Genomic DNA, 26,665 nt, shown 5'->3' on the forward strand with positions numbered 1-26,665 from the left:
ATGCCTGGCTTTCCTCCCAAGATAAGGTGTTCCTCGGCCCCCCTCGCCTCTTCCAGGAGCTCCAAGATTTGCAGAAGGACCTGGCCGTGGTGGAGCAGATAACCCTACTCATCAGCACCCTCCATGGCACCTACCAGGTACGGGCCAGGCTGCTCCCTTCACACTCTGTGAGTGCCGCTCGCTGGGCGGTTGGGGATGGGATTCACTAACGAAATGGAGCAATTTCCCCTGCTGGTTTGTGACTGGGGCCTCGGCCGAGGCTGGGGGAAGCCAGGGCAGTCTGGTAACTGGAAATCGTCCCCACAGGGAAGGGTCCAAACGACAAAGGACGTAACCTCGGAACAGGATAGGAAATGGCGCGGAAAGAGGTTCTAAAGCGATTGTCTTTCCTCCCTATCCGCGGCCCCACCTCCCCTGCTCACGCGCTGCCCCAAACATTGCTATGCTTGCTCGTTAGCTGGGGGACAGGTAGCTCCTTGCTCTGGACGGCCGTTGGCTTCCCCAGACACCTGCAGACGTGCCCACCTCCCGATGGACTTGGCTCTCCAGCCTTGGAGGGGTGCCCGGGCTAGTCCTGGGTTGCTGGCTGGGCCTTTGGGAGCAATTGGATGGTGACTCGTAGACTCTGAATGGCCCCCTCTCCCACGCCCGGACCCTCCCCCGTCTCAGGGTTTCTTTTCCTCTCCCGCTCCAAGAATCTGAACATGACCGTGGCCCAGGATTGGTGCCTGGCCCTGCAGAGGATGATGAGAGTGAAGGAGGAGGAAATCCACTCGGCCAACAAGTGCCGCCTCCGTCTCCTGCTGCCGGGGAAACCGGACAAGTAAGTCTGCTCCCGGCTCCTGTGGGCGGGACGTTTCCTGCTGCAACCCTCTGAGCATGGAGAGTGGATCCGAGGGGGAAGACCTAGGGGCTTTGCGAGGCACTTTCTCAGTCCGGTACGGGTGTGCGTGCAGCCCGGGCGGGTATGTCTCCAGTGAAGGAAGTGTTCGCCAGCGGGTAAGAACAAGGTCTCCTCCATACCCGGGGCCTTGTGCACGTTTTGGCCAGAGCAGCCTGAGTCGTGTCCTGGCCGGGCTGGGACGTCCCAGAACAAACAACTGGCCCCATGCCGAAGGGTTTGCAGGGAGGTGTAACTCCCTGTGGGCCCCCAGGTACTGTGGGGGGGAAGGAGGAAGCACCACTCCACACTGATTGGGCCCTGATTCTGAGCAGACACTCAGAGGTTTCATGGAGGAGCCAAAGGGAAGGGTCCTGGGCGGGTGGAGATCGATGGGGTGGGGTGCTGTCCAGCTCTCCGGCAGCAGAGGATCTGGGCCAATGTGCTCCTGGTGCATCATGGCTCCTTTTTGCTCCCTCCCGGTGTGGGTGCTCCTCTAGCTAGAACAGAGACAAGGGCGGGAGGCGGTGACGACGGCAGGTCTGGGTCCTCTCCCTTCCTGCTGAGATGCCGTTCCTCAGCGTCGCAGCTCTGGCTCTGCCGGGCCCGGCCGGAGCTCCGAAAGCCTCTCCAGGCCCGTGCTCTGCGGGGCCTTGGCCTAAGAACCAGCATCCGCCGCCGCTGGTCTATGCTGGTGGTGAGCCCTGCGCAGGAGCCGCTCGGCGCCCCCCCGGCAAGCCCCGGCTGTGTCTCCCGGCAGAGCTGCAGGCCACAGGGGCGGTGAACCACGTAACTGCCTCCCGGAGCTGCCAAGAGGAGTCCTATGAACTTAGTGCCTGAAAACAGGACAGGCTGGTCTCTCTGTCTCAGTAACGTCGTAGTTAAACTAGGGATGGAATAGTGCAGCCGATTAACTGATAAGCAAAAGCTTATCTTAGACCATATGCATTCCTCCCTCCCCCCCCTTGGCAGTACGTTTTTTAGCAGGCTGGCCCGCAGCCTGGCTCAGTCCCGGCTTGCACGGATCTGAGACCTCCCCCGCTGCGGCTCTGCATTTAAAGTGTATTAGGAGCCAGGTGGGCAGGAAGCCTGGCTCAGTTCTGGCTCACACGGAGTCCAGGAACTCAGACGTCCCCGCTCCTGGACATGGTCTGCTGCCACCCTGCACTGCTACCTCTGTATCAGAGGCAGCGCACGGGGCGACAGGCAGCCGGTCTGTGCGGGGAGCTGGTTTTCAAACTGGCTCCCCTCACGGACCAGCTCCCGCCTGTCTCTGATACAGAGGCAGTAGCATGGAGTGGCAGGGGGCTCCTTCGGAGTGGGGCCGGAGCGCACTGGCTGCCGGGCCTGCCCCCGGGGACTTTGGAATAGTCGAGTACTCGATAAGAATCCATGAGGTTACTCGACTAATCTATTACCCAATAGCTCCCATCCCTAGTGTAAACTCCCCGCAGGGGTGGCTGCACTTCTCTGCGGCGCCACTCCCCTTGAGCACAGAGGGGAGCTACTCCAGGGCGGGGTGGTGCCAGGAGCCTGGGTCCATAAATGACTTTCAGTCCGACTCCCAACGGAGCTACAGTTTAGCCTCCATCCTCCTCCTGCTGCAGGTCCGGCCGTCCCATCAGCGTCATGGTGGTCTTCATCACCCCCAACCCGCTCAGCAAGATCTCCTGGGTGAACCGCCTGCACCTGGCAAAGATCGGCCTGCGTGAGTAACAGGGGCCGGGGGTCCTTGCCGCTGAATGCGAACGAAAGGGCGGGGTGGGGAGAGCCTGTGGCCGCCTTTCAGGAAGGAGAAATAAGAACCAAAGCTCCTTGCCCGGCGCGTGGCACTGGGGGAATGTGCCAAGCACAAGCCTCAATTTTGGAAGGTCGAAACCCTACCAGAGCCGCAAAGATGAGCTTGACCAGGAAGGGCCTTTGGCTGCCCAGTGTCACCCGAGAGCGTCCCGAGCAGGATGTTGGCTGCCGCTTATCCAAGAGGGCTTTCGCGATGGGCCACATCCATCCTTGGAGATCCAGCTCTCCACCGCCTGGTGCACGCCTCCCAGTGTGCAGCGCGCCTGTGCTGACTTGTTCGTGTCTCACACTCGCTTTGCACTGGTGCAAACGACCGTGCAAACTGCAGGGCAGTGGAGAACCATGGTCCAGATGGGCTTGGGTTGTGACGTCTGGCTTGGTTTCTACCCCTCTCTCCTCGGGGTGACTTCCCGTTGCCGTGGATGCCCTACAAGCGTGTTCCTTCCTTGTTCTTATGGTGTCATCAGGGACCGGTGACAGTGACAATCACTGGGACTTTCTTGCCTGCAGACCTTTGGTTCCGCTGCACAGCAGGTATTCGAATGCCGGGGGTGTGTGGGAATGGAGGCCCTGCTCTCTGTCACCAGGGGCCTCCCTTTGTGGAACAGTCGTTGAGCCCCAAGGCTTAGCAACAGTTGTGGCTTCTCCTTGCTGCTGACAGGCGGCCGTGAAGGTGGAGAACGCCTAGGGAGATTCCTTGCTGACTTGGGTTCCCTACACGCCCCAGCTGGCGATGTCAGCCATGGCAAGGGAATGCGATGGTGCAATTTCTCTGACTCACGCCTCTGTGTTTTTAAGAACTTGCTTTTATAAGTCTTTCCCCTGCCTCGTGCTGGGTGTTGTGTAAGTGCCTGTCGGAAACGGGGAAGCAGATTTGCATAGCTAGAAAACACCGTTACACGACGCATCGAGAGTGCAACTTCCAGAGAGAGGAACTGCTTAAGCCGAGAGCACGAGGCAGATTTCAGTGCTGGGGAGGCGGCTGGTGGCAGCCTCCCCAGCAGTCCCCAGACCCCTGGAAGCTAAGGATAAGGTGTAAAAAATTGCTCTATGCTGGGAGCACTTGTGGTTTCATGTAGGTTTCCTATGACAAAATGACTAACATGGGTCTCCTGCGGGGGGAGGGCAGGGCCAGGATTCTTACCTGTAATAAGTTCCCCATGTTAGTTTCCATTTGGACACAATGTCTAACGTACCAGCTCTGTTCCTGGCAGCCTTTCTGGAGACATTTCCCCATGTACAGCAAATGTACCGTCCTGCATACTAGCCTGATAGACCCTCGGAGTCGGTCAGAGCTTACGGGTGTCAGTCTCCCGTGAGCGAGCCCCACGAAAGGCCGGTCGTTTTGCCTGTTCGCTGGGGCTTATGCATTTTTTTAAAACTGAGGATCAGAGGCAAATTGTATGACTTCCATTCAGGGTTCTGGCTTGTGAGAGGAGGTAGAGAGTGTAGGCTGGAGCTGACTCCAAGGTATAGGGTTGCCAGATACCTTCACAAAAAATCCCGAACAGGCAGGGAAAAATTGGTTGAGCAAAAAAGAAAAAAAAGAGGTTGCTGTGCCTTTAAATTACCTCGCGCCCCCCACCCTCGCAGACACCACTGGCCATCTGTCTGAGGAAAACATAAAAATATCGGACATTTTATGTGTCAAGTATTCTCTGGGTTTTTTTTTAACTGGACGGAAGGCCAAAATACCGAACTGTCTGGGCGAAAACCAGACGCCCTAGGTATCTGCCCTCTCACTGTGGAGTCAAGGGGAGTTATGGATGTAAAACAAGGAGTGGTTTCCCAGGGGAGGGGCTTATCTTTGAAGCGTTAAATAGCACCAAGTTATTTTCCGTAGCCAGCTTGTTTAGGAAAGTCAGTCGGGAGTGGAGAAAACAAACCCCAGTCAGGCGACAGAGTGCACGGTTTGGAAAGGACCTCCAGGGCTGATGCTTGTGGCACGCAGGCTACAGCTAGTTAGTGAGTCGAACCCCGCACCAATCTCATGTACGCACATCACGTGGGGAGTCACCATCTTGCTGTGCACACAGCCCCTGGTACACCTCTCTCCGCCGGCCCGCACGGGCAGTGGCACCACCCCCATGCATGCACGCGCCCCACACGCCGGGGTGCCATCCCTCGACAAGTACCCACCGCCTCCAAGTTAGTGAGTCGAACCCCGCACCAATCTCATGTACGCACATCACGTGGGGAGTCACCATCTTGCTGTGCACACAGCCCCTGGTACACCTCTCTCCGCCGGCCCGCACGGGCAGTGGCACCACCCCCATGCATGCACACGCCTCACACGCCGGGGTGCCATCCCTCGACAAGTACCCGCCGCCTCCAAGTTCCCCGAATACCATCCCTTGCCCTCCCCAAACAGCCCCTGAGGCACCATCCTGCTACACGTGCACAGCCCCATTCCCCTCCAGTAACCGTCCAGCCCCCCAGGTCCTCCGGGCACCACCCCTTCTGCATGCAGACACCCCAGGGAACCGTCTCTCCTGGATGTGGAGGGCTCTGGGAGACAGCTGGGTGGGATGGGCTCTGGGATGGGTCCCCCCAGGATGTGGAGGGCTGTGGGAGACGGCTGGGTGTGGGGGCTCTGGGATGGGTCCCTCCAGGGTGTGGTGGGCTGTGGGAGACGGCTGGGTGTGGGGGCTCTGGGATGGGTCCCTCTTGTCCCCCCAGGATGTGGAGGGCTGTGGGAGGTGGCTGGGTGTGGGGGCTCTGGGATGGGTCCCTCTTGTCCCTCCAGGGTGTGGTGGGCTCTGGGAGATGGCTGGGTGTGGGGGCTCTGGGATGGGTCCCTCCAGGGTGTGGTGGGCTCTGGGAGATGGCTGGGTGTGAGGGCTCTGGGATGGGTCCCTCCAGGGTGTGGTGGGCTCCGGGAGATGGCTGGGTGTGGGGGCTCTGGGATGGGTCCCTCCAGGGTGTGGTGGGCTGTGGGAGGTGGCTGGGTGTGGGGGCTCTGGGATGGGTCCCTCCAGGGTGTGGTGGGCTGTGGGAGGTGGCTGGGTGTGGGGGCTCTGGGATGGGTCCCTCTTGTCCCTCCAGGATGTGGAGGGCTGTGGGAGATGGCTGGGTTTGGGGGCTCTGGGATGGGTCCCTCCAGGGTGTGGTGGGCTGTGGGAGGTGGCTGCCACGCAACTGGCTTCAGTGCGGTCGACATGCACGTCCCGCCGTTCAGCTTGCGCGTTAGCCCGGCCAGTCCAGGGAGGCAGGTTGGGCAGAGGGGCCCCAGTCCCCATGTCCTGGCACGCTGAGAGAGGCCTGGCTCGGCTGGTACGAGGGGCTCTCAGGCACCTGCGCACTCTCTTACCTGGTACGAAGTGCAGAGATGGGAGGGGCCCGGCTGCCCACCCCTGTTTAAATGGCACTCCTGGCTTACGTGTGGCTTAGTCAGAGTTCAGGAAACCGAACCCTCGGCGCCCTGTTCCCCCAGCGGGCAGCACGTTGCAGGTGACGTAACAGACTGGAGGGGGGGGCTGTATTGCTGGGGGTCAGTCGGGAACACGCAGGTTGCTGGTGGCCATGCTGTGGCTGCGAAGCGGGCAGAAGGAAAACCTCCTGCCTGTGTCTCTAAAGCCGGAGCTGGTGGGTGCCGTTCTCGGCTGCTTCGAGCGACTTCGCTAAGTGGTCATACCCCGTGTGCCCAGGGCTTGTGGCAGGGGATCAGGAGAATGTTAGTCACAGGTCTTGGGAGCGGGGGGAATTGTGGCTCGAACAGCGAGGTTGGCATATCTCCTCGACTGGGCAGCGTTCCTCCGGCGGTTGGGGCCGAGGAGGAGAACGGGGAAGGTGTCTGGGCCACACAAGCGAGAGCACCACAGGGGAGGGACCCAACCCCGATGGCTGCAAGCAGCGATGGGTCGATGCCGCGCGGTCGCTTTTCGCATGGAAGAAAACCCGTCGGTGGCTCAAATGAAATTCCAGCTCCTCGCGAGCCCCTGGCGCTGTGCGTCCTGGTGAGGCGCTTTGAGGGCCTTCACCCCCTTTTCCCTGGCGCGCGCTATCGCAAGGACCCCATTCTGTTTGTAGGGAATCGTTCTGGACACTCTGGATGCAGGTAGGATTTTAATAGGGTTTTTAGCAGAATGCCATGGACTGCCTCAGTTTCCCCCAACAGTTCCTCTCTCTGATGGGATCTCAGCCAGCCAGTCCCGTCTCTGATTTTCCCGTCCCTCTCAAAGGCTTTGGACAGCACCTTGCGCCCCGCGTTTGTACAGGAGGGTCACACTAGACAATCGCGATGGTCTTGGAAGACAGGAGATTACCACCCGGTGGTGCAGTGCAGCCTTCCCGGTTCCCTACCGCTACGCCCCAGCAGAAGGAACTGGAGTGACGGCAGGCTTCCCCGCAGGTCATGGCAGGCCGTGCTTTGGGCGGCCGAGCATCGACACCCCCAAGTAAGCACGTCTGCCGGCTCCTTCCCAGGCTTGTCCCTGGCTCTCCTAGTGACCTTCAGGGCAAGACGCGTTTGTGTGCGGCCTTTGATTAACGCTCATTTAATGCTCTGTAATTAACACGCCCTGCAGCCGCCATCACCATGGAGATCAGAGGAATCAATAACACCAGCGTCTCCTGCCTGGGGATTTTGTTGGGCTGCATGGGCTCTGAATGCTGAGGACGTGGGTTAGCTCTTGTGTGGGGCTGGTTGGGTCTTAGTCCCAAAGCTTCTCCAAGCTTTCCTGTTTAGACAGCGCGGCCTGGTGTGGAGCCGTGCGCAAGCAATCTTAATGCCGCCCAAGGCCCTGGTTCATAGGTATGGCTGGGGTCCTGCAGCAGGTTGGACAGATACTTCCTGGAGTGGCCACCTCCTGGCCAGTATGGAGAACCCTGAGTGGAGAACAATCACAGCCCCTTCCCCCAGTACTGAGTGGTGTTTCTGACCTGCCAGTGTGGGGTGTCGTGCTTAGAAGGACCCGGAGGGGTCGGTTCTGCAGGTGCTTCCTTGCCAGGGAGAGGCTGATGAGGTGAAGAAGGTCGCAGGTTTTCCACAGAGCTCAGCGTTGGCTTTCTAGTGCTCGGTACCCGCTCTTGAGACCAGATTCGTCGCCGAGCGCCACACTTAGCGGCTGCCATCCGAACTGGTGCTGAATTTGATGAAAATCTGGGCACTTGTTTGGGTCCTGAATAGGAGCTGAGCTCTTTGGAGTTCTTCTAGGGGACCGAGGATGGGAGCCTGTGGCTTGGAATTTGGCAGTTTCTCAGCTGGGAGCAAAGGTACCTTAGCTGCTGTAGGTGTAGCTTTATGTACAGAATGATGGGGACTAGACTCGAGAGAGAGAACTGCAGTCATGGTGGATAGTTCTCTGAAAACATTCACTCAATATGCAACACCAGTCCAAAAAAAACCAAAAAACAACCCCACAGAATGTTAGGAATCATTTAAAAAGGGATCGAGAATAAGACCAAGAACAGCTTATTGTCTCTGTATAAATCCATGGTACGCCCACCTCTTGAATACTGTGTACAAATGTGGTCGCCGCATCTCAAAGAAGCTATCTTGGCAATGGAAAAAAGTTCAGAAAAGGACAACAAAAATGATGAGGGGGTTGGAACAGCTGCCATAGGAAGAGAGATTAAAAAGACCGGGATTTTTCAGTTTACAAAAAAAGAGACTAAGGAGGGATACAATCGAGGTCTATAAAATCAGGACTGTTGTGGAGAAAGTGAATAAGGAAAAGTTATGTATGTTCCCATAATATCAGAACTAGGGGGCACCAAAAGAAATTAATAGGTAGCAGGTTTAAAACAAACAAAAGCAAGTGCTACTTCACGTAATGCAGAGTCAATCTGTGGAACTCCTTGCCAGAGGATGTTGTGAAGCTCAAGACTATAACAAGATTCAAAAAAGAGCTAGATAAATTCATGGAGGGCAGGTCCATCAGTCGCTGTTAATCAGGATGGATAGGAATGGTGTCTTTAACCTCTGTTTGTCAGAAGCCGGGAATGGGCAAAAGGAGAGGGTTCAGGTGATGATTCCCTGCTCTGTTCACTCCCTCTCGGGCATCTGGGGCATCCCACTGTTGGCAAACAGGATACTGGGCTAGATAGACCTTTGGTCTGATCCAACATGGCCACTTTTACGTTCTGATATGCTTATGTGGCATACTCATGCGTATGGAGACACCATCTACCGACGTCTCCCTTTCACCACTGAAACGGCCACGAGATTTAACCAAAGGCAGGTGAAGTGCTCTGCTTAAAGCGACGTCTGGTCTGAAAAATGAGGGACGTTGGGGTCAGGATGTTTGGTCCAGCATTTGAGTGATCTGGACTAGAACCAGCTGGGAGTGCTGCAGCAAACTATTTTTCATCAAAAGGTGCCAGGTGTGGAACCATGCTGGAGAGGAAGAAAATGCCGATCTCTGCCAGTGCCATTACCTTAGCCTTAGAAAAAGCAGTGCCGTGCCCTGTCGGATGCAGCCTGTAACCTATTCCATGGGTGCCCCGTCAGACGCAGCCTGTCACCTTCCTGAATGGCAGGAAGATTCCATTGCGATGGCCAGGTTTCTGAACACTGCTTAGTGGTCAGGGGTACCTCGCCTGAGGTGCGTTGGAGGGCCTTAGTCCTCAGGGTAGGTGCTTGGCGATTGGATCCATTTTAAAGGGTCTTAATTTGGGAGCTACAGAACCGAGGCACCACATTCACCAGCTGCTTTTGGAAAGTCCTGCATGATCTGTAATTTGTCACCTCTAAGGCGGAACATGCCACACAGGCGGTTTCCAATCTTGTCTTGTAAACGGAGCACATTCCCTCTGGGAGTTATAGCGAGCGTCTGTGTAACCCCGCAATGTCATGGGTAGAATCGCTTTTCAGAGCACGGGGGCCCTTTTGATCTCTTCATTAAACGGGGGGGAAGAAAGGCAAATGGTTCGAGGCAGCCACCGTTCCCCTCCGCTCTCCAGTCCCTCGTCAGCTTCAAGTTCCCTTGTGGTCCGTCCATCCCTTCTTATCTTTGTGGCTAACTCCACCAGCCACTGCAGCAAAAAAAAAAAAAAAAAAAAAAAAGTTTTAATGGAAGAAAAATTCATTTGAAATCGTATTTGAATGCCTGGATTCCCCCAGGCTGGAAGGAGTTTTGATTCTCTTGTTTTTAACAGGGTTTTTTTTTATCTGGGATGCCTGAGGGGCAATCCTGTAACCACCAGTTAGGAATAAAAAATGCATTAAAGCCTCGTGTGAAGAAACGTTTTGTTATTTCTTTTCCTTTTTTTCCCACTGTTGCTGCTTGGGCCTGGCTCTGCTGCAAGCTGACGCAGAGAACACGGTGTGTGAGACGCTGAACAGGCCGAAAGAATCGCTCTTAGTGCTCATCTATACTAGGGGCTGGTGTTTCAATGTGGCCACCCCTGATAGGTTCATTGGCGGCAGATGGTCCGTGCGCATTTTAAACATTGTTGATCTAATCTGATTTCCGACCCCTAAAGCTCTAAGCCGCCTTTTTTCAACTTTTCACACAAGGGGCTGGTTTGTGTCCTTCCTCAATGGTGCCATGGAGATCTTGGGGATCGGCCGGACCAGTTGTTGAGAGACACTGCTCAAAGCAGGCTAGTCCGCTGAGAGGTGGTAATGCCAGCCTGGCTGCTCACGCAGTTGATAAGGGCGTGTCTGTGTCTATCCAGCAAAGGCACAAGTAACAATAGGTAGCAAGGTGAGGGCGTACCCAGGCTCCACTTCAAGTCTGTGCTGAACATCTGTTCTGTGTTCACTGCTCTTGTTAGCCCTGCTCGCTGCATTCAGGTAGGCCTAGGCCCCGCGCGTAGCTTTGACTGTGTCGACGCATCTTTCCCAAGTGATGTGTTTCTAGGGGTTTGTGCTGACACCCATCTCTGCCCTTGTAGGATGGCCAGGCGCGTTCAGTAGCTGAGTGAGAGCGGGATCCTTGGGCGGCACCTTGGAGCAGGTGTCCTGCTTCAGACCCCCTGTCGGATTTGGATACGGGATGGAGTCGGGAAAAGGAAAACTACAGCTGGAATACAGGGCCTTCCTGCTGCCTGTGGCCCCCGTTGCTTGCATCAGACTGAGCAAACTTCGGGAAGCCACCCTGCACTGGCAGGAGAAAGAGCCAGCTGGGTTATCTGCCTGGTGGGGACCCCCAGCTCCGCGTGGTGCCCACTTGACGCCCCCCTAGATTCCAAACAGCTTCTTGTTGCCTGACTGTATCCTGAGAGGGCTGCGTCTCAGAGGAGGGATGTAAAATCCCGTTTAATCGGTTAACACTACGTTTCACCCTTTACCGATTAAAGGGCTGTGGGCGGGGAGCCACTCCACCAGGTCTGGAGCAGCCCTCTCGCCCATTGGGGACAGGCTAGAGCAGTCCCTGCCTGTGAGGGCTGCTGCTGGGGGGGAGTGCTGGGCCATGGGCAGGAGGCTGCTCCCTGGTACCAGCTACCCGGTACCAGCATCGTGTGTTAAGGGTGATGCTGACCGGATCACCGTTTGACTGGTTCCCCAGGCACATCCCTGTCTCACCTCAGATGCTTTTCAGGTGACAGTGGCTAGCAAGGGGCTAGTGCCGCTACTCTGGAGACGCGAGCGGTGCCTGCGTGTTAACCATTGTGTGAGGGGAGAGGGGAAGTTCTGAGCGTAAAAGGCAGAGTCTCTCTGTGAGGAGAAGTACAAAGCTCTTCGCTGGCCTTCTTGCTCTAGGGTAAGCGGCCTCATGAAAGCCTCGTCAACGATCGTTCTTCCATCCGTTAATCACGCTTTGTGGATCTGGGAATGTCAGTGAAGTGACAAGAAGTAAAACCTCGGTCACAGGGGGCCGTGGCTTGTGGGCAGGGTACAGGTGCAAATGAGGCTTCTGCACACGTGATCTGTGCAGCCTGATCCCAAGTCCAGCAGCAGTCCCCAGGCTGAGCAGAGAGACGCAATGGCCACGTGCTGAGGAGGGCGCAGAAGGCCTCCTCTGACGGCAGGAGCGGGGCCTGTTTTGTTCTCGTGCTGGGCTCACGCCCTCTCTCCCGGTGCAAGCTGGGAACATCTCTGTGACTTGGGTGGAGCTGGGTCAGCCTGGTGCGAGGAGAATATTGGGTGCAGTGGCTCCGGACACCCCTCTCTCTAGGGCGCCAGGAGATCCCTGTGGGGCCGGGAAGCCTTTCTTGGCTTTGCTTGGGGTCCTGATTCATGGGATGGTGATGCAAGGAAGGGGGGCGGGGGAGTAGTGCTGCATAACCAGGCTCAGAGCCGGGGGGGCGGGAGGTAAGAGTGTCAAACTCAAACCTGGGCTACCACTCGGCTAGCCCTGGGCGAACCGTCCTGGCAGCACCGTGCGTCCGGCGGGAACAGACACTGAGGGAAACGTGGGGGGAGATCCCACGAGCTGGCATGTTCAAATCGAGGCGAGGCAAAGCCGAGGCCGCGTGCGACGGGGCGCTGTCGTCTTAGCCAGCGAACGGGCCGGCTGGTGCCTGCTGTGCCCTTCCTCTAGAGGCTGTGGCTGCATCTGCACTGCGATGAGACCCCTGTGGTTTGCCACTAGGGCTCCTGGGCCTCGGGTGCGGTGTCGCTGCCCAAGCTCTGGGGCTCTCCCACTTCTGAGGGTCCTAGAACCCGGAATTAAACAGCCACTGAGCCCAAGCCCCAAAGGCCGGAGTCAGCCGTGGGTGTCAGCTGCAGTACAGACATACCCTATGTTTCTGTTTACAGTAGGGCCCCCCCGATAGCCAAGGACGCCAGAGCCCGCGACTAAAATGCCCTCTGATGCCCACTGTGGCTGGTGGCACCGGTCTTGTCCTGAAATCTCTCTGAAAGCACCAACGTTGCAACGGGCTAATGCCTCGCACTAAGGTGTTTGGCTGGCAGGTCTGGCAGTGAAAGCTGGCTGCCTGCAGGGTCATTACAGGCCAGTGCGAGGCGCTATGTAGCCATGCTGGCTAGTAACACTTGCTCCAGTCTGCCTAGTTACGCCTCTGGTTTCAGTGTGGACCCACAGCTCCCATCCCGTTGAGCTGGGGGTGCGTCGTCTTCTGCCCGCAGGTGGAAAGGGAAAGATCCATTCTGGGAGCGATCGGGTGCCAGAGGATGTCCTAGGAGCAAGGCTCCTCGTGTTTGAGGCCCTGTGCTGCTGGCAGAAGTTCCTCTAATTGTAGATTTCCTCTGTCTTGTCCATCAAAGGCTCGTCTCCCGCAGCCACTGGGCAGTTCCCCCCTAAGGTGCATGGGGCTGGTTCGGAAGGGTGGGTGTGCAGCTATTCCCTGGGGTTGACTGGACAAACCAGTGTTGTGTGGCGCGGCGTCTGGGCCAGGCACATGCCTAGGAGTGGATGGTGCACTGTGCGGTCACTCTGCAAGCAGCTGCTGGGTGAGTGCCCGGTGGCTGCGGGAGATGAACCACTGATGGACAAGGCAAAGGAAATTGTACAGTTAGAGGAACTTCTGCCAGCAGCACCAGGCCTCAAACTTGAGGAGCCTTGCTCCTAGGAGTGCCTTACAGATACGACCTGTCCCCACCCTGGCTCGGGAGGGGAGGGGATGGAAGAGGCCGGCTGGAGAAAAGCAGGGACGCCATGCCGTGAGGCGTGGGTGATGTGAGCTCACGGCTTCTAGTGTGTCCTTTGCTATAAACGGTGCTGGACCAGCACCCTGGAAAGCTGGGGTACCGGATGGTGATATCACAGCGGTTAGTCTCTGCTCTGTCGGTACAGGGGCTGCCCCATTGCTTGATCACGGGACTAGGAAGTAAGAGATCTGGGTTCTCCTCTGTGTGTTGGGCGTGTCGCTCAAGTCCCCAGCCAGTGCTGCTGGGTTGATGCTGGCACGGGCACCTATGGGTGACGGGTGAAGAAATGCCCCTTGTGCTGGGGGCCATGTAAATACTTCAGTCAGACCTGCTTGAGATCGGGGAGCACTTTAAACCCAGTGCTGGGGGTCGGGGACCCGTTTCTAGCTCCTTGCAGGATGGGGATATTTTTTCCCTAAGAAGCAGGGCTTGAAACCTGTCTCCGCCGGTGGGATGGGCAAAGGCCCCTGCTAGAGCTTGCAGACAGCTGGGGCTCTGAGCCCTCTGGCTCTGCATGTTTGGAGGCATTTGGGGAGAGCCGGAGAGGAGGCAGCGGTTGCTAGGAAGACCTGCAAAGCTCTTAACCTCCCCTGCCTGCTCCGCTTGTCACAGGGGAGGAGAACCAGCCTGGATGGCTGTGCCCTGACGAAGACAAGAAAAGCAAGGCTCCCTTCTGGTGCCCCATCCTGGCGTGTCGCATGCCCGCCTTCTCCTCCAAGGCCCTCGACCTGCAGGTAAGAACCTGGCCTCTTCTCTTCTCTCTCCTCCCCTCCCCTCCCCTCCCCTGAGCTGCGTAGGCTGCCAGATGGGGTGGGCTGTTTGGCTGCCCCGCGTGAATGTGTCACTGCTGCCTCTCTTGGCCTGCATGGCCCTGCTCGTAGGGGACGTGGGGACAGGTTCCCCAGTCAGGACATGGGTTTTTGTGTCCTTTTGGAAAACCCTAACAGGGGAAGGTGGGGGATTATCAGATGTGATGCCCTGCTGTAGGGCAGGCCAGTGGTAGAATCGGGGTGAGTCGTGTGGCTGCTGCAGGCGAGAAGCCAGCCAAAGAGAGGGTGGCGGCTCAGAAGTTCGGGGAGAGAAGCGAGGGGAGTCTCTGACACTGGATTATGGGGCAGGAGCAGTTCCAGGTGCTGCGTCAATGCTGGCTCAGGTGTCCCAGGTAAGCCCTCGTGTCCTGCGGCGGCTGCTGAGGGTAACTGAATAGGCAGAACTGGCTGTTACCAGCCGGTAGTGCCCTACCTTCCTTGGAGGTGCGAGGTAGGGTCAAGCCAATGGGTCCTGGGGAGACAGAGAGGGGTGGACTCTCCTTTCCACCATCTAATGTGGAACAGAACGCGCTGTGCACCCGGAGCCAGCCGCAGGCTCAGTGCGGCACAACATGCTGGCAAGGCTGTTCCCCACTCCGGCGCTTCGAGTGCAGAAGAGGGGGCCCGCAAGAGACTTTAAAAATACCCTGCCCTATCAGCTTCTGCTTTAAACTCCCCAAGGTCACCGATTCCCTGGTCTTGGGAAGGACGCTGCCGCCACCCACGTGCAAAACCCCTCTCCCGAACCCAGGACTCCCTTGGGAATTTCTTCCTGCGGGTTCCCCCAGCTCTTTTACCCTCCTTCAGGAGAGCGTTTGAAAACAAACTGTAATTTCTAATAGCGGCTGCCTCCGTCTCAGGCACATGCACGTGGACCCTCCTGCTTTGTAGTTCACAGGAATCCAATCGAAGCCTTAAAAACGGTGATGTGATTTGGTCGCTGGGTATCACAGAGCAACCCAAGAAAAGCTGAAAGTGCAGAGAATGGCTTCCTTGGGGGTTAGTTTCAGAGGGACCAGAGAAGAGCAACGAGAATGATGAAAGGTCTAGAGAACATGACCTATGAGGGAAGACTGAAGGAATTGGGTTTGTTTAGTTTAGAAAAGAGAAGACTGAGGGGCGACATGAGAGCAGTTTTCAGGTATCTAAAAGGGTGTCATGAGGAGGAGGGAGAAAACTTGTTCATCTTGGCCTCTGAGGATAGAACAAGAAGCAATGGGCTTAAACTGCAGCAAGGAAGGTTCAGGTTGGACGTTAGGAAAGTTCCTAACTGTCAGGGTGGTCAAACACTGGGATAAATTGCTCAGGGAGGTTGTGGAATCCCCATCTCTGGAGATATTTCAGAGTAGGTGAGATAAATGTCTAGCAGGGATGGTCTAGACAGTATTTGGTCCTGCCATGAGGGCAGGGGACTGGACTCGATGACCTCTCGAGGTCCCTTCCAGTCCTACTATTCTATGATTCTGTGATTCAGTTACTGGGTGCAGGGGGGTTAGCACTGAGGCCTTTAACCAAACCAAAACCAAAGAAAATATCCTGCTCTCGTCTAACTAGAAGCATCTCTGTTCACTCACCTGGCCTTTGCTCCAGGGTTCAGCCTTTCCTTAGGCATAGATAGCGCCAAAAATCCAAGCCTGGGTCAGTCCAACTCTCTCTCCCCACCTCCTGCTCGAAAAACCCACACGCAAAGGGAAACCTGCTCTCTTCCCATTGGCTCTCCTGGCTCCCTGCCCACACGGCCTGGATACCCCCTGGTCTGCTTTTAACCCTTTAGTTACCGAATGCTGGGATGTCTAAAAAAGAACCGTACCCCCCCCATCCATCACACATGCATGTGCCATGGAGAGGGCTGGGAGGCTGGTGGCTTAGGGGGATGGCAGCCACGGTACCATTGAAAGAGTCATGGATTTCCTGACGCTTCTGCCTGCTGCGTTTCCACCCATGGCAAGAAATGCCCCCCTCGAAAGCGGTATCCATGGAAATATCCTGGCCAGTTGGCTTTTTTGGATGGTGCCTCATCCTTGTCTATAACCCTGAAGTCCTGAAAGGGATAATCTCTCTTAACCCAGGTCTTCAAAGCATTTAAGATAGGAACCATGAACCGTTCCAGTAGCCTTCGGAGGTAGGGGCGTCACATCCTCCTGGGGAAACTGAGGCACAGAGTCTCCAAGAACAGAACCCAGGAGTTCTGTCTCCTAGTCTCTCTCTAGCAGGCAGTGGTGTCTCTTGGTGTGTCGTGGCTAACAGGTGGTAGGCGGGTACCTGCATGGCCATGCTCAGTGATCTCCTCTTGCGTCTATGTCAAGAGAGACCCCCTCTCTCTCCCCCAGCTTCCCTGTTGCCGTTCATTAGAGAAGTAACCCAATCAGTGGGAGGAATTAGGCCTTTCCTCCCATTACCGACAGTCACAGATGGGATGTGGTCGAGCTGCTGGCTCCCTTCCCCCACCCCCACCCCCACCCCCAGCCAGCTCCGTCGGGTTCGTCAGTGGAGGAACATTCCTTCTGGAGCGCTCACTGTCGTGTCGGCTAATTAGAGCAAATGGCAGCTTGTCTCTCCCGGGCACGCTGCTTTCCTATCAGCCCTGTCGGTGAGGCTCTACAGTTGTTTTCCAACATGCTAATAGCCACTCCAGCGGGAGGAGTCCAGCGCTCCGATTACGTCTTTAATCTTCGCAGTTCCTGTGCCTAGGTGACATCCTGCAGAGCGCTTGCAGTGTCCTGACTTCACACTGAAGTCTCGCTGGGGTCCCGGGGCTGGGGAACTTCTAGTCCAGGGCTGGGGAATCTTTATTGGGTTGGAAGCCGCTGACCCACAGAAAAATCAGTCGGGGGCCGCACACAAGTGAGAAGCAAAAGGGGAGAAAAAAACCCGAAACCCCTCACTGACGTGGCCCCTGACCGAGAAGCAGAAAGACACTCGCCTGCCTCGCACACCAGGCGCAGGCTAGTAGATTTTGTGTGCTCCAGCGCCGCAGAGGGACATTGGGGGGGGCTAAAGTGTCCGTGAGGACTCCCCAATTCTGGGTGGAAGGAGCCCTGAGCCTCGGGGGCTGGATGCAGGCAAGCTGGGGGCTGCATCCAGCCTCTGAGCCTAACCCCAATTCTAGTCTTTTTCTATGGAGCCTTAAGCTTTCCAGATCCTCGCCAAATTCAGACTAAGCTCCCTGGTTCTCCCCCTTGGCAGCAGGACACAGAGGGGAGGGCTCTACCCCGACAGAGCATGGCGCCTCATGGCTCAGGTTTGCGGAGCTTCTTCACTAAGCAGATTGTGTTTGGTGCCAAATGGGAGGTGGCCTCGCTCGCTTCAGGGGAGAACTACGAGCTGGGCTTTACTTGGCCCTGCACATGCTAGTGTTGAGAACATAAGAACGGCCAGACTGGGTCAGACTCAAGGCCCATCTAGCCCAGTGTCCTGTCTGCCAACAGGGGCCAATGCCAGGTGCTCAACAGAAAGGGATCACAACAGGTAATCTTCATGTGATCCTTCTCCTGTCATACATTTCCAGACAAACAACTAGGGACACCATTCCTACCCATCCTGGCTAATAGCCATTGATGGACCTAACCTCTATGAATCTATTTAGCTCTTTTTTGAACCCTGTTCATGTTCTAGCCTTCACCACATCCTCTGGCAAGGAGTTCCACAGGTTGACTGTGCTCTGAGTAAAGAAAAACCTCCTTTTGTTTGTTTTAAATCTGCTGCCTATTCATTTCATTTGGTGACCCCTAGTTCTTATATTACAGGAACGAGTAAAAAAGTTTTCCTTATTCACTTTTTTCACACCAGTCTTGATTGTATAGACCTCAGTCCTATCCCCCCTTAGTCTCCTCTTTTCTAAGCTGAAAAGTCCAAGTCTGTTTCATCTCTCTTCATAGGGGACCCGTTCCAAACTCCTCATCACTTTTGTTGCCCTTTTCTGAACCTTGTCCAATGCCAAGAGATCTTTTTGGAGATGAGGCGAGATGTCTCCAGCTCTGTGGATGCTTGGAGTGCAGCGGCAGGGAGGATGGGTCTGTGGGGCTACAGGAGGAGATGGGGAGAACCTGAGCTGGCTGGGTCCAAATCCTTGCTGGGCTTCTCCGGAGCGGAGAGGACCATGTCACAGTTTGCGGGGGAGAGGGGGGAGATGCTTGTGAGCCAGTTGGTTGCGCTGCAGCAAACCTCCCGCGCGGTTCCTGTGCTGGAGCAGTGCCGGCTGCGGGGTCTCTATGACCAGGCTGAGCAAGCCCCTTTCCCCATCAGATCCTGCGCTGGGGGATTCGTTCCTGCAGTGATCATCAGCAAAGGCCTTGGCTTCTCCCTTTCGCACCTGCTCTGTTCCCTCCCATCTTCCTCTCTCCTGGCATCTCCTCTCGAACTCCTGGCATCCCCCTTCGCCACCTGGTCCGTGCCTCTGTACAGCCCCTCCCCGCGCCATCTGCGAGAACAGCTTCGGCAGCCCATGCCAAACAGATGGGCCGGGTCCTGGTGCTTTTGAATGAATAAATAACGTCGGTCAATTAAACCGAAAACAAGGCTAGAAAGGCCCCCAGGGGAGGCTAACGGGGGCGCTCGTTGAAGGGCTGAATGCCATTAGCAAACGCTGTAGTAATGGGAGATGGGGTACCCCAAGGGGGTGGTGCCCTCCTTCGTGTACCAGCACAGTTGCCAATCCTCCGGGCTTGTCCTGGAGTCCGCAGGAGTGAGGCCCACGTGGTGACCGGCCGGCCAGAGCTGGCCTCTGAGCACGTGCTGCATGGCCGGGCCAAGGGGCCAGCTTTGCCAAGCCTGGCCATCAGTCTCTGATGCGCTGGCCCGAGCGGTCGGTTGTGGGCTGTTCACCCTTTCCCCATCCTGCTGCGTGGCGCCAGTGTCCGATTCGTGGCTTCCTGGGCTACACAAGCCCTGCTCTCGCAGCCGGAGCCGTGTTTCGGGGTCCACACGTATTCATCCGTGTGCCGGGGGAGGTGAGGCCCAGTTCTGTGCCCAGGGGTGGGCCAGCTGAGGGGCGAATCTTGCCCCAGCAGGCGAATCTTCTCTAAGGGCTTCTCTCCATCAGTGATGGCGGCGTTGTTCATGCGCCTCCCCTGGGAGGGGGCGTTTCGTCCGTGGGGAAGGGCTGGCAGCCTGCCCGTTACTGCCCTCCCTCGCAGGTTTGCTGGGTGAAGGGCCGTGTGCTGGGCTCGTAGCATCTCTGCTCGCTGAGGCTCTTGGGGAGATGCACCCAGTCAGCAGCTTCCTGAACCGCACCCCTCCCCAGCCAACACCGACTCTTTGGGCTTGGTTGCCCTCTGCCATCCTGGCAGGCCCCATGGCGCTAGATAGTGTGTGTGGGGGGGGAGGGAAGTCCTATGCACCAGGCTGTGTCTGCAGATGCCTCCAGGCACTGGGGAAATCTCCAAGGGTATGTCTACACTAGTTCGTTAATTCGAGCTAGGTAGGCAAAGCAGGCAACCGGAGTTGCAAATGAAGCCCGGGATTTAAATATCCCAGGCTTTATTCGCATGTTCCCGTCCGGCCGCCATTTTTAAATCCCCCTTAGTTCATATTAACTGTTACACCTCATTCCACGAGGAGTAACAGATAATCCGAACTGAGGACTTAGTTCGGATTAACTTTAAACTGCCGCATGTAGCCGCGGGCAGTTCGTTCAAACGAAGGGGGATTTAAAAACGGAGGCCGGACGGGAATATGCAAATAAAGCCTAGGATATTTAAATCCCGGGCTTCATTTGCAACTCCGGTTGCCTGATTTGCCTACCTAGCTCGAATTAACGAGCTAGTGTAGACCTACCCCAAGATAGGGAGATGGGATGGGTTCTGGAGTGGCCTATTGGATAGGGGATTTGCCAGGGGAGCACAGGGTTCAAGTCCTACCCCCCTCTGCCCACCCAGGCAGCTGCTGGAGGCCATCACTATTGGCTCCCCTGCAAGTGATGGATGCTCCGGCTTTGCCCACACGTTTAGGGTCAGGCCTGTCGAAACAGCTCTGTCCTGCTCCCCTGAGTCTCTCTCCTCTGGTGCTTTTTTCTGCTCTGGGAGCCTTTGAGCCAGTGGAGCAATGGAGAGCAAGCTGAGACTCTGTTCGGACAGGCGGAGCCTCAGGCTACGTCTACACTGTGGCTTTTGCCTCAAGAGCCTATGCAAATGAAGCGTGGATTAGCATATCACCACACGTCATTTGCATAATTTATTCAAGCCATGTTTGCGCAAAAACAAGCCGTGTGGACTTTTTTTTTACGCAATACCCCCGTTTTGCTCAAGATCCTTATACCCTTATCCCAGAGAGGCATAAGGATCTTGTGCAAAATGGGAATTTTGTGCAAAACAACCCCGTTCACGTTGCTTGTTTTTGTGCAAAAACCCCTTGCGCAAAAAATGACTTGAATAAATTATGCAAACAAAGCATGGCGATATGCTAATCTGTGCTTCATTTGCATAGGCTCATGTTGCAAAAGCCGCAGTGTAGACGATGTCTCGGTTGTGAGCGCCTCGCTGTGCAGATGAGGGAGAAAAGGTGCATGACGCTCTGTCTGCGTGCGTGCACTGAGATCCCTGGCTGAGTGTGCGGCGGAGGAAACTGGGAAGTCCCTGTTTTGTCTCAGTTTGCTCTGATAGCAGCTGAGGGAATAAAGATGCGGAAGGGGGTCTGGGTTTACAGCGCCCCTCTTCCTCTGAGAACATTTGTGGGTTTTGCAAAGGCAAAATAGTCTAGTGGTCAGAGCAGGGAACCTGGAGCCAAACAAGCCTTGTCTGGCTTGTGCCACAGCGTTTATGTGAAACTGCCTCCGAGGCTGATCAGTCAGTGTGTTTCCAGACCCCCCACTCCCGCCCAAGATAGCGATCTGCGGTGTGGAGCTCAGCGGGAGACTCGCTCGGTTCCACCATGGAGCCTTCCGACAGGGTGCCGGGCTCCACTCCTGGCTCGGCCTTGCGCTCGCTGCGTGACCTTGAGCGAATCGCTTTGGGAGAGACGTTCCAGAAAGGCCCATGTGATTGATGCTGCCCTGTGATCCTGAGTCACGGACGTGCTGCTGAAAAACTACCCTGGGCCTGTTTGTGATTCTTTGCCGCCCTCACCCTCCCCCTTCTTGTGGGAGTGATAGCTCAGTGGTTTGAGCATTGGCCTACTAAACCCAGGGTTGTGAGTTCAATCCTTGAGCGGGCCATTTAGCGATCGGGGGCAAATCTATCAGGGATGGTACTTGGTCCTGCTGTGAAGATAGAGGACTGGACTTGATGACCTCTCAAGGTCCCTTCCAGCTCTATTAGAGAGGTATAGCTCCATTTATTATATTATTAAGAGGCTGCTTACCTGCCAACACTGTCATTTCCTCAAGGCTGGGTCTTAACGCATGCTGGCATCTGATTCCAAGCCAGCTGGATCGCTAGGATCCGAGGCATGCGGGCTGCGTGCTGGGCAGTGGCTGTTCTCCCTCGGCCTCCCACCTCCCCAATACAGCTTGTGTTGAGTGGAGAGCTCCCCAAATACCCCACATGCCCATCCAGAGGCTGGCTATGGAAAACCGGGGTTCAAACCGGTGTCTCCCAAAATGGCTCTTCAGAATCCCACGTCGCCAGGATGGGAGGGAAGGATCAAGCATCTCCGTGGGCAAGTGACACGTCCAGGCTTGTCTGCGAACCCCAGATGGCTCGGCTCAGGGCCTGGGGCGGTCAGGAGCCAGGGGGCCATCTTCTCTACCGGGGTGTTTCTCACCGCCGGGCAGTGTGGGGAGCATGTGATCAAATTCCCCCAGGTGGTACGCGGGGGTGCAGAAGGGCGGTGGAGAGGCCGGTGGCGGGGAGTCCGTCGGCTCTTCGTGCGCACGCGGCGCTTCCCAGCAAAGCGCTGTACCGGCCTGCCCTGACGGCCGCGTGTCCCCCTCTCTCTTCCAGCTTGGAGCCGTGGTGCACAATCCCGTCCAGTCCTCGCTGCTGGGTTTCTCGGCCGTCAGCACCTCCCTGCCACAGGGGTATCTGTGGGTGAGTGCAGCCTGAGCTGATCTGCCGGGGAACAGCTCCCGAGAGTCGGGGGCTAGCGCCAGGCAGGGCTCACCCTCTGGGCCCGAAGTCGCTGAGGCCTGTGGTGTCCAGCTACTACGGTGATGGGCGAGGTGAAGAGGAGAGATGCGTTGGGCGGGGTTCAGCCGAGGTCCTGGGCAATCCGGGCCAGCACGCCGTTGGTCGGTGTCAGCGGGGAGGGGGCTGGCAGCAAAGGGGAGGGCGGTGAAACGCCGCAGCCCCAGACGTTTTGGTCCCTTGCGGGATACTAAGGCCGGGCGGACGCATCTTAATGAACCCCCCGGCCTAGTGAGTGCGGATGGGGCGGAGGCTCCGCTCTCAGACATGCCTCTGCACCTCAGAGAGCCTGCGGCCCAGCTGAGGCTGTTGTGTGCAGCCAGCCTGGCCCCTTAGTCCCTGGCCAGAGAGTCAAAGCCAGGGGAGGAGTTGTCACGACGATGGCCCACGTAGCTTGTCCATTCTGGTCTCCCCCACTGTGGCAAAGCCAGGGAACGAGGGGGGCCCCGTGTTTGCCGTGGTGATGGCGGCTCGGGGTGGGGGCGATGCTCCAGCCGACGGGAGCGGAAGTCAAAAGCCCTTCCGGGTGTCTGCTTCTATCTCCACAGGTCGGGGGAGGCCAGGAAGGCGCAGCAGGCCAGGTGGAGATCTTCTCGCTCAACCGTTCGGTGCCCCGCACGGTGAAGTCCTTCCCGGTGGCCTCCCAGGTGCTCTGCATGGAATACATTCCTGAGGCCGGCGAGGGGGAGCCGGAGCAGGGAAAAGCGGAGGATTCGGGAACGGCGGCCGAGCAGCCCTCCGCTCCGCCTCCCACCATCTGCCTGGGGCTGCAGGACGGCAGGTGAGTTGTGGGTAGGGGATTCGGCGGCACCGTCTCCCGAGGGTGGTGTCTCGGCCTCGTGGTATCCTGTATGCAGGCAGCTGCCCCCTGTCATCGCCGTCAGTCAGCCACCGTGACGTGCTGTGTATGGAATGCCAGCGGCCTGCTACCCCCCGCAGCACTGTCAACTGCAGATATCCGGCTGGCTGGCCCTGCGTTGGTTTCCTCCTTTGGCTTTCCTTCTCCTCCTGTGACCCAGTAGCGTTGTGAGGACACCCAGTGTCTCCCACCGTGGGCCTGGATGCACCTTCCACTCCTGGAGCAATGGGCGGGGCTGTGTGTGGAGCACTTCTCGTAAAGCGCTTTTAACTCTCTTCCTCTCTACCATATTTTTCTTGCCTCCGCTGGCCTGGAAGGTGGAGTCCAGGCCCCCGACAGGCTCTGTAAATCACAGCCGGTAGATACCCCCCATCTGTCCTCTCCACCCCCCGGTCTCGTCTTGCATTTGCCGCAGCAGGATGCCTGTGCAAAGCCCAAGCTCTGGGCATCTCCGGTGTCCCCAGACCTAGCTCTCTCTCTGGCGCTCCTGGCATTGCGCATGTTGATTTGCCCACGTTCTCACTTAGCTCCGTGGCTACGGGAAACTGCCAAGTGGTGAACGTAACCTGATGGCACCTCCCTGAGGCGGAGCCCTGAGTTTGGCGTTGCAGGCGCCAGCCAGTCCCAGAACTCCAGTTCAGACACAGCTGTCTGCTCCTAGCTGTGCCTGCCCCAGGCTAACTCCTGGGCCTGGAAGAGCTGGGCCAAACCGTCCTGTGTCTGGGAGCAAACGGGTGGGGCAGAAACAGAAGAAATCAGCTGTGGGGGGGGCATGTTCAGACCCTGCTTTGGGCAGGCGGCTCAGCCGGGCCTCCTCCCGCTGCCCACCCTGTGCCCAGGACTCCCGGTGTGCTCAGCAGCTGGCCAGGCTGGGCGCTCACCATGGTAACTCCACGCTTTCCCCTCTGTCCAGCATCCTGGTCTATGGCAGCATCGACACGGGGGCTCAGTGCCTGCTGACCTGCAGTAGCCCCGGGCTGCAGCCTGTCCTCTCCCTGAAGCACAGCCCGGACTACCTGTTCGCCGGCCTGCAGAACGGCACCGTTGCTGCTTACGCCAGAAACAGCGGTGAGCACGAGAGCAGCATGGGGGAGGGGAGGAAGGAGGGGGACCGGTGCTTTGCTTTCAACCGGCCTTCCCCAGGGATCTGGAGTGAGGCTGGCCCGACGGGAATGATCGCCCCGCCTTCTCCCAGCAGCGGGTCTGCGACATGTCTCACCTTTGGCCTGGCTGCAGGAGGGCCGCTAGTTAACCCTTCGGTGTTTGTTGTACTGGTGCCTGGTCCATGCGTGTGACATGCCTCGTGCTGGCCGGGTGGGAAGGAATGGGATCTTCTAAACAGCCAGCCTGTGGCCAGTGTCCTGCTCAGAAGGGAAGGATGGTGGAGTGGCACCGGTTGGCCCCGAGGAGATGGAAGCCATGGATTTAAATCCCTGCTCTGCCACAGACCCCCTCCATAACCTTGGCCAACTCACTTAACCTCTCTGTGCATCATTTCCCTATATCTAAAACAGGCCTCATAGTATTGCCCTGCCTCCCAGGGCTGTTGTAGGGATAAGTATGTCTGAGATGGAGAGCCACTCGGCTATTGTTGTAATGAAGGCCGTAGATGTACCGAAGACAGGAGATGATGGGATATGGAAATGTCCCGTATACCACATCCTGGCTTCAGTTTTCAATCAGTTACTGCTCTTCTCGTGGCCATTTGCACATGGTAACCGTGGCCTGCAGGCGTAGCCGCCCTGGTTGCCCCACATCTCTGAAGGGAACAATACTAAACCTGACCCAGGGGAGGCAGAGTCTTGTCCAAACCTTCCCTACGCCACATGGGGAAAATTGATCCCAGTTTATTGCCAAGCGATTTAAAACCTTTTATTTCCTGCTGTTGTAAATATATAGAGAGGGAGCTGCTGCTAAGTGAATGCAATCGCTGGAATTCAGGGTTCGTAACAGCTGCAGAAATAAAATCCTCTTTGAGAATTAAACTAATTTCCTATTGATTGGCTGGCACTTCGCTGGCGCCGCACACCCACGTTGTCTCCAAGTGGCTTTTAAACTTCCTTGCTCGGCGTTCTGGATGGACAATGGAGGTGTGTCAGATCCATTCAACACAAGGAGTGTTCCTTGGCCTGCCAAGCTCCACAAGTGTTGCCAGAGAGAGACATCTGCCAGGAGGAGGCCGCCCGGGAGAAATTGGCAATCTCCATTTACCAGAATAAATCGAATCCAGCCAGGCTTGGTAGCCACCCTTCGACTGATTGTGGCCATGCCTAGCCAGAGAGAATTTTGGGGGGAAATTGACTGTTCTACTGAGGGCCAGGTAGGGTTGCCAGATGTCCGGTGTTGAACCCGACAGCCCGCTATTTTCTGTTTTTCCCGAGGCCCAGGAATTAAAGGGCATTTCGGGTCACTTCCTCTTTTTTCTTCTCAACAACTTTTTCTGCGGTTCTTTTTTTTTCCTGCTCAACAGAATTTTTTCCCAGCCTGTTTTTTTGGGTTCGGTATTTTTTGTGAAACCATCTGGCAACCCTAGGGCCAGGGCAGAGCCATATACACCATTCAGGCTGTCAAAAGAGGGCTGAAGAGATTCATCCCTGCTGACTGTCATCCTGGTCGCTGTCAGGATTTGAACCTGGGACCTTCAGAGCCCAGAGGACATAGCCCAGCCCCTGGAGCTAAAGGACTAAGTACCTGTGCCGGCATCAGTGATCGTCAGCGTCTTACTGGATCAGGCAGAGAGGAAGACGCCCAGATGGGGGGCCGGGTCGAGATTTCGTGCTATGGACAGCGTCCCCCTCTGGGTTGGGCGCTGGGGGCCGGGTGTGTTGTGTCCTGCAGTAGGGCGGGGAATACTCTCTCCTCAGGTCTGGAGGGCTCTTTGCTGCCTCTCCCTGTGCCGTGCTCCGCGGCTGGGTCTCCGCCGCCCGCGCAGGGTTATCCACGGGGCTGTGTGCAGAGCTCCTGCTCCGCTTTGCGGCGTGTTGGCTTTTTTAAATGCGTTTTTGATAAGGCATTGATAGATTTTAATTAAAGGGGGAGAGGAACCCACGCCGTCTCCCAGGCAGGCAGGGGTGGGGAGAGGGAAATGTCAATATGTGCCCATATCTGCAGGGTTCATGCATCACAGCGCTCTCGCTCTGCTGGCTAAATAGGGAGGGAGCCCGGCTCCCTGCACTGCTCGGAGTGGAAACAGCTCTCCGCGCCCTCTGCTTGCTCCGTCCCTGCGTCTCTCTCCTCTCCTTTCCTCCGTGACACCTCCACTTCCTCCCCGCCTCTCCCCGGCGGCTGGGCTTTGCTTCTCTCGGGATCTGGCTCCCTGGGACTCAGGGGCTGTAACGACTTTCCGCGACGTGCCCCATGTTTCCTGTGCTGAGGGTTACCCTTCATGGGGGACGGTTGGCAGACTGGCTGGGAGGGGGGAGGGACGGGAATGAATTTCTTGGCTTGTGCTTTCTTGACCACTCTTAGCTAAAGGGGCAGCAGGCTAATTGGGCCCGTGGCTGCCCTCTGGGAGGGTGTACATGGGGGGGCGGTTCTGTGCTGGTTGGCAGGGTTTCCAGTGGCATTCTCATGCCCAGCCCTTCAGCCTGGCTTCCCAAGGCAGCCTGGGCCTGTCTGCCTGTGTTTTCAGTGTCTGTTCAGCTGGTGCCGGTGCTGGGGATGCAGCCCGCACAGAGGCCAGGCGCTGGGCTCCAACGTGTGGCATCAGAGGGGGTCAGGTTCCCTTCTGTCTGAGGTGGAGGATCTTGGAGGCTGGCT

At 56.9% G+C, this 26,665-nt stretch overlaps 1 protein-coding gene across 34 annotated transcripts in view; it reads left to right on the forward strand.

Moving 5' to 3' along the window:
* Nucleotides 1-26,665, forward strand: part of ARHGEF10L (Rho guanine nucleotide exchange factor 10 like) — a 247,907-nt gene that overhangs the window by 136,489 nt on the left and 84,753 nt on the right. For all 34 annotated transcript variants that reach the window (XM_075906164.1, XM_075906178.1, XM_075906145.1 and 31 more), the window contains 7 exons: nucleotides 22-137; nucleotides 696-823; nucleotides 2,488-2,588; nucleotides 13,791-13,912; nucleotides 21,865-21,951; nucleotides 22,596-22,828; nucleotides 23,820-23,974. In XM_075906164.1, coding sequence (XP_075762279.1) covers nucleotides 22-137; nucleotides 696-823; nucleotides 2,488-2,588; nucleotides 13,791-13,912; nucleotides 21,865-21,951; nucleotides 22,596-22,828; nucleotides 23,820-23,974 — 942 coding nt within the window. The remainder of the gene's footprint in view (nucleotides 1-21; nucleotides 138-695; nucleotides 824-2,487; nucleotides 2,589-13,790; nucleotides 13,913-21,864; nucleotides 21,952-22,595; nucleotides 22,829-23,819; nucleotides 23,975-26,665) is intronic.

This window comes from Pelodiscus sinensis, chromosome 23, assembly GCF_049634645.1.
Source record: "Pelodiscus sinensis isolate JC-2024 chromosome 23, ASM4963464v1, whole genome shotgun sequence".
Taxonomy (NCBI): domain Eukaryota; kingdom Metazoa; phylum Chordata; order Testudines; family Trionychidae; genus Pelodiscus; species Pelodiscus sinensis.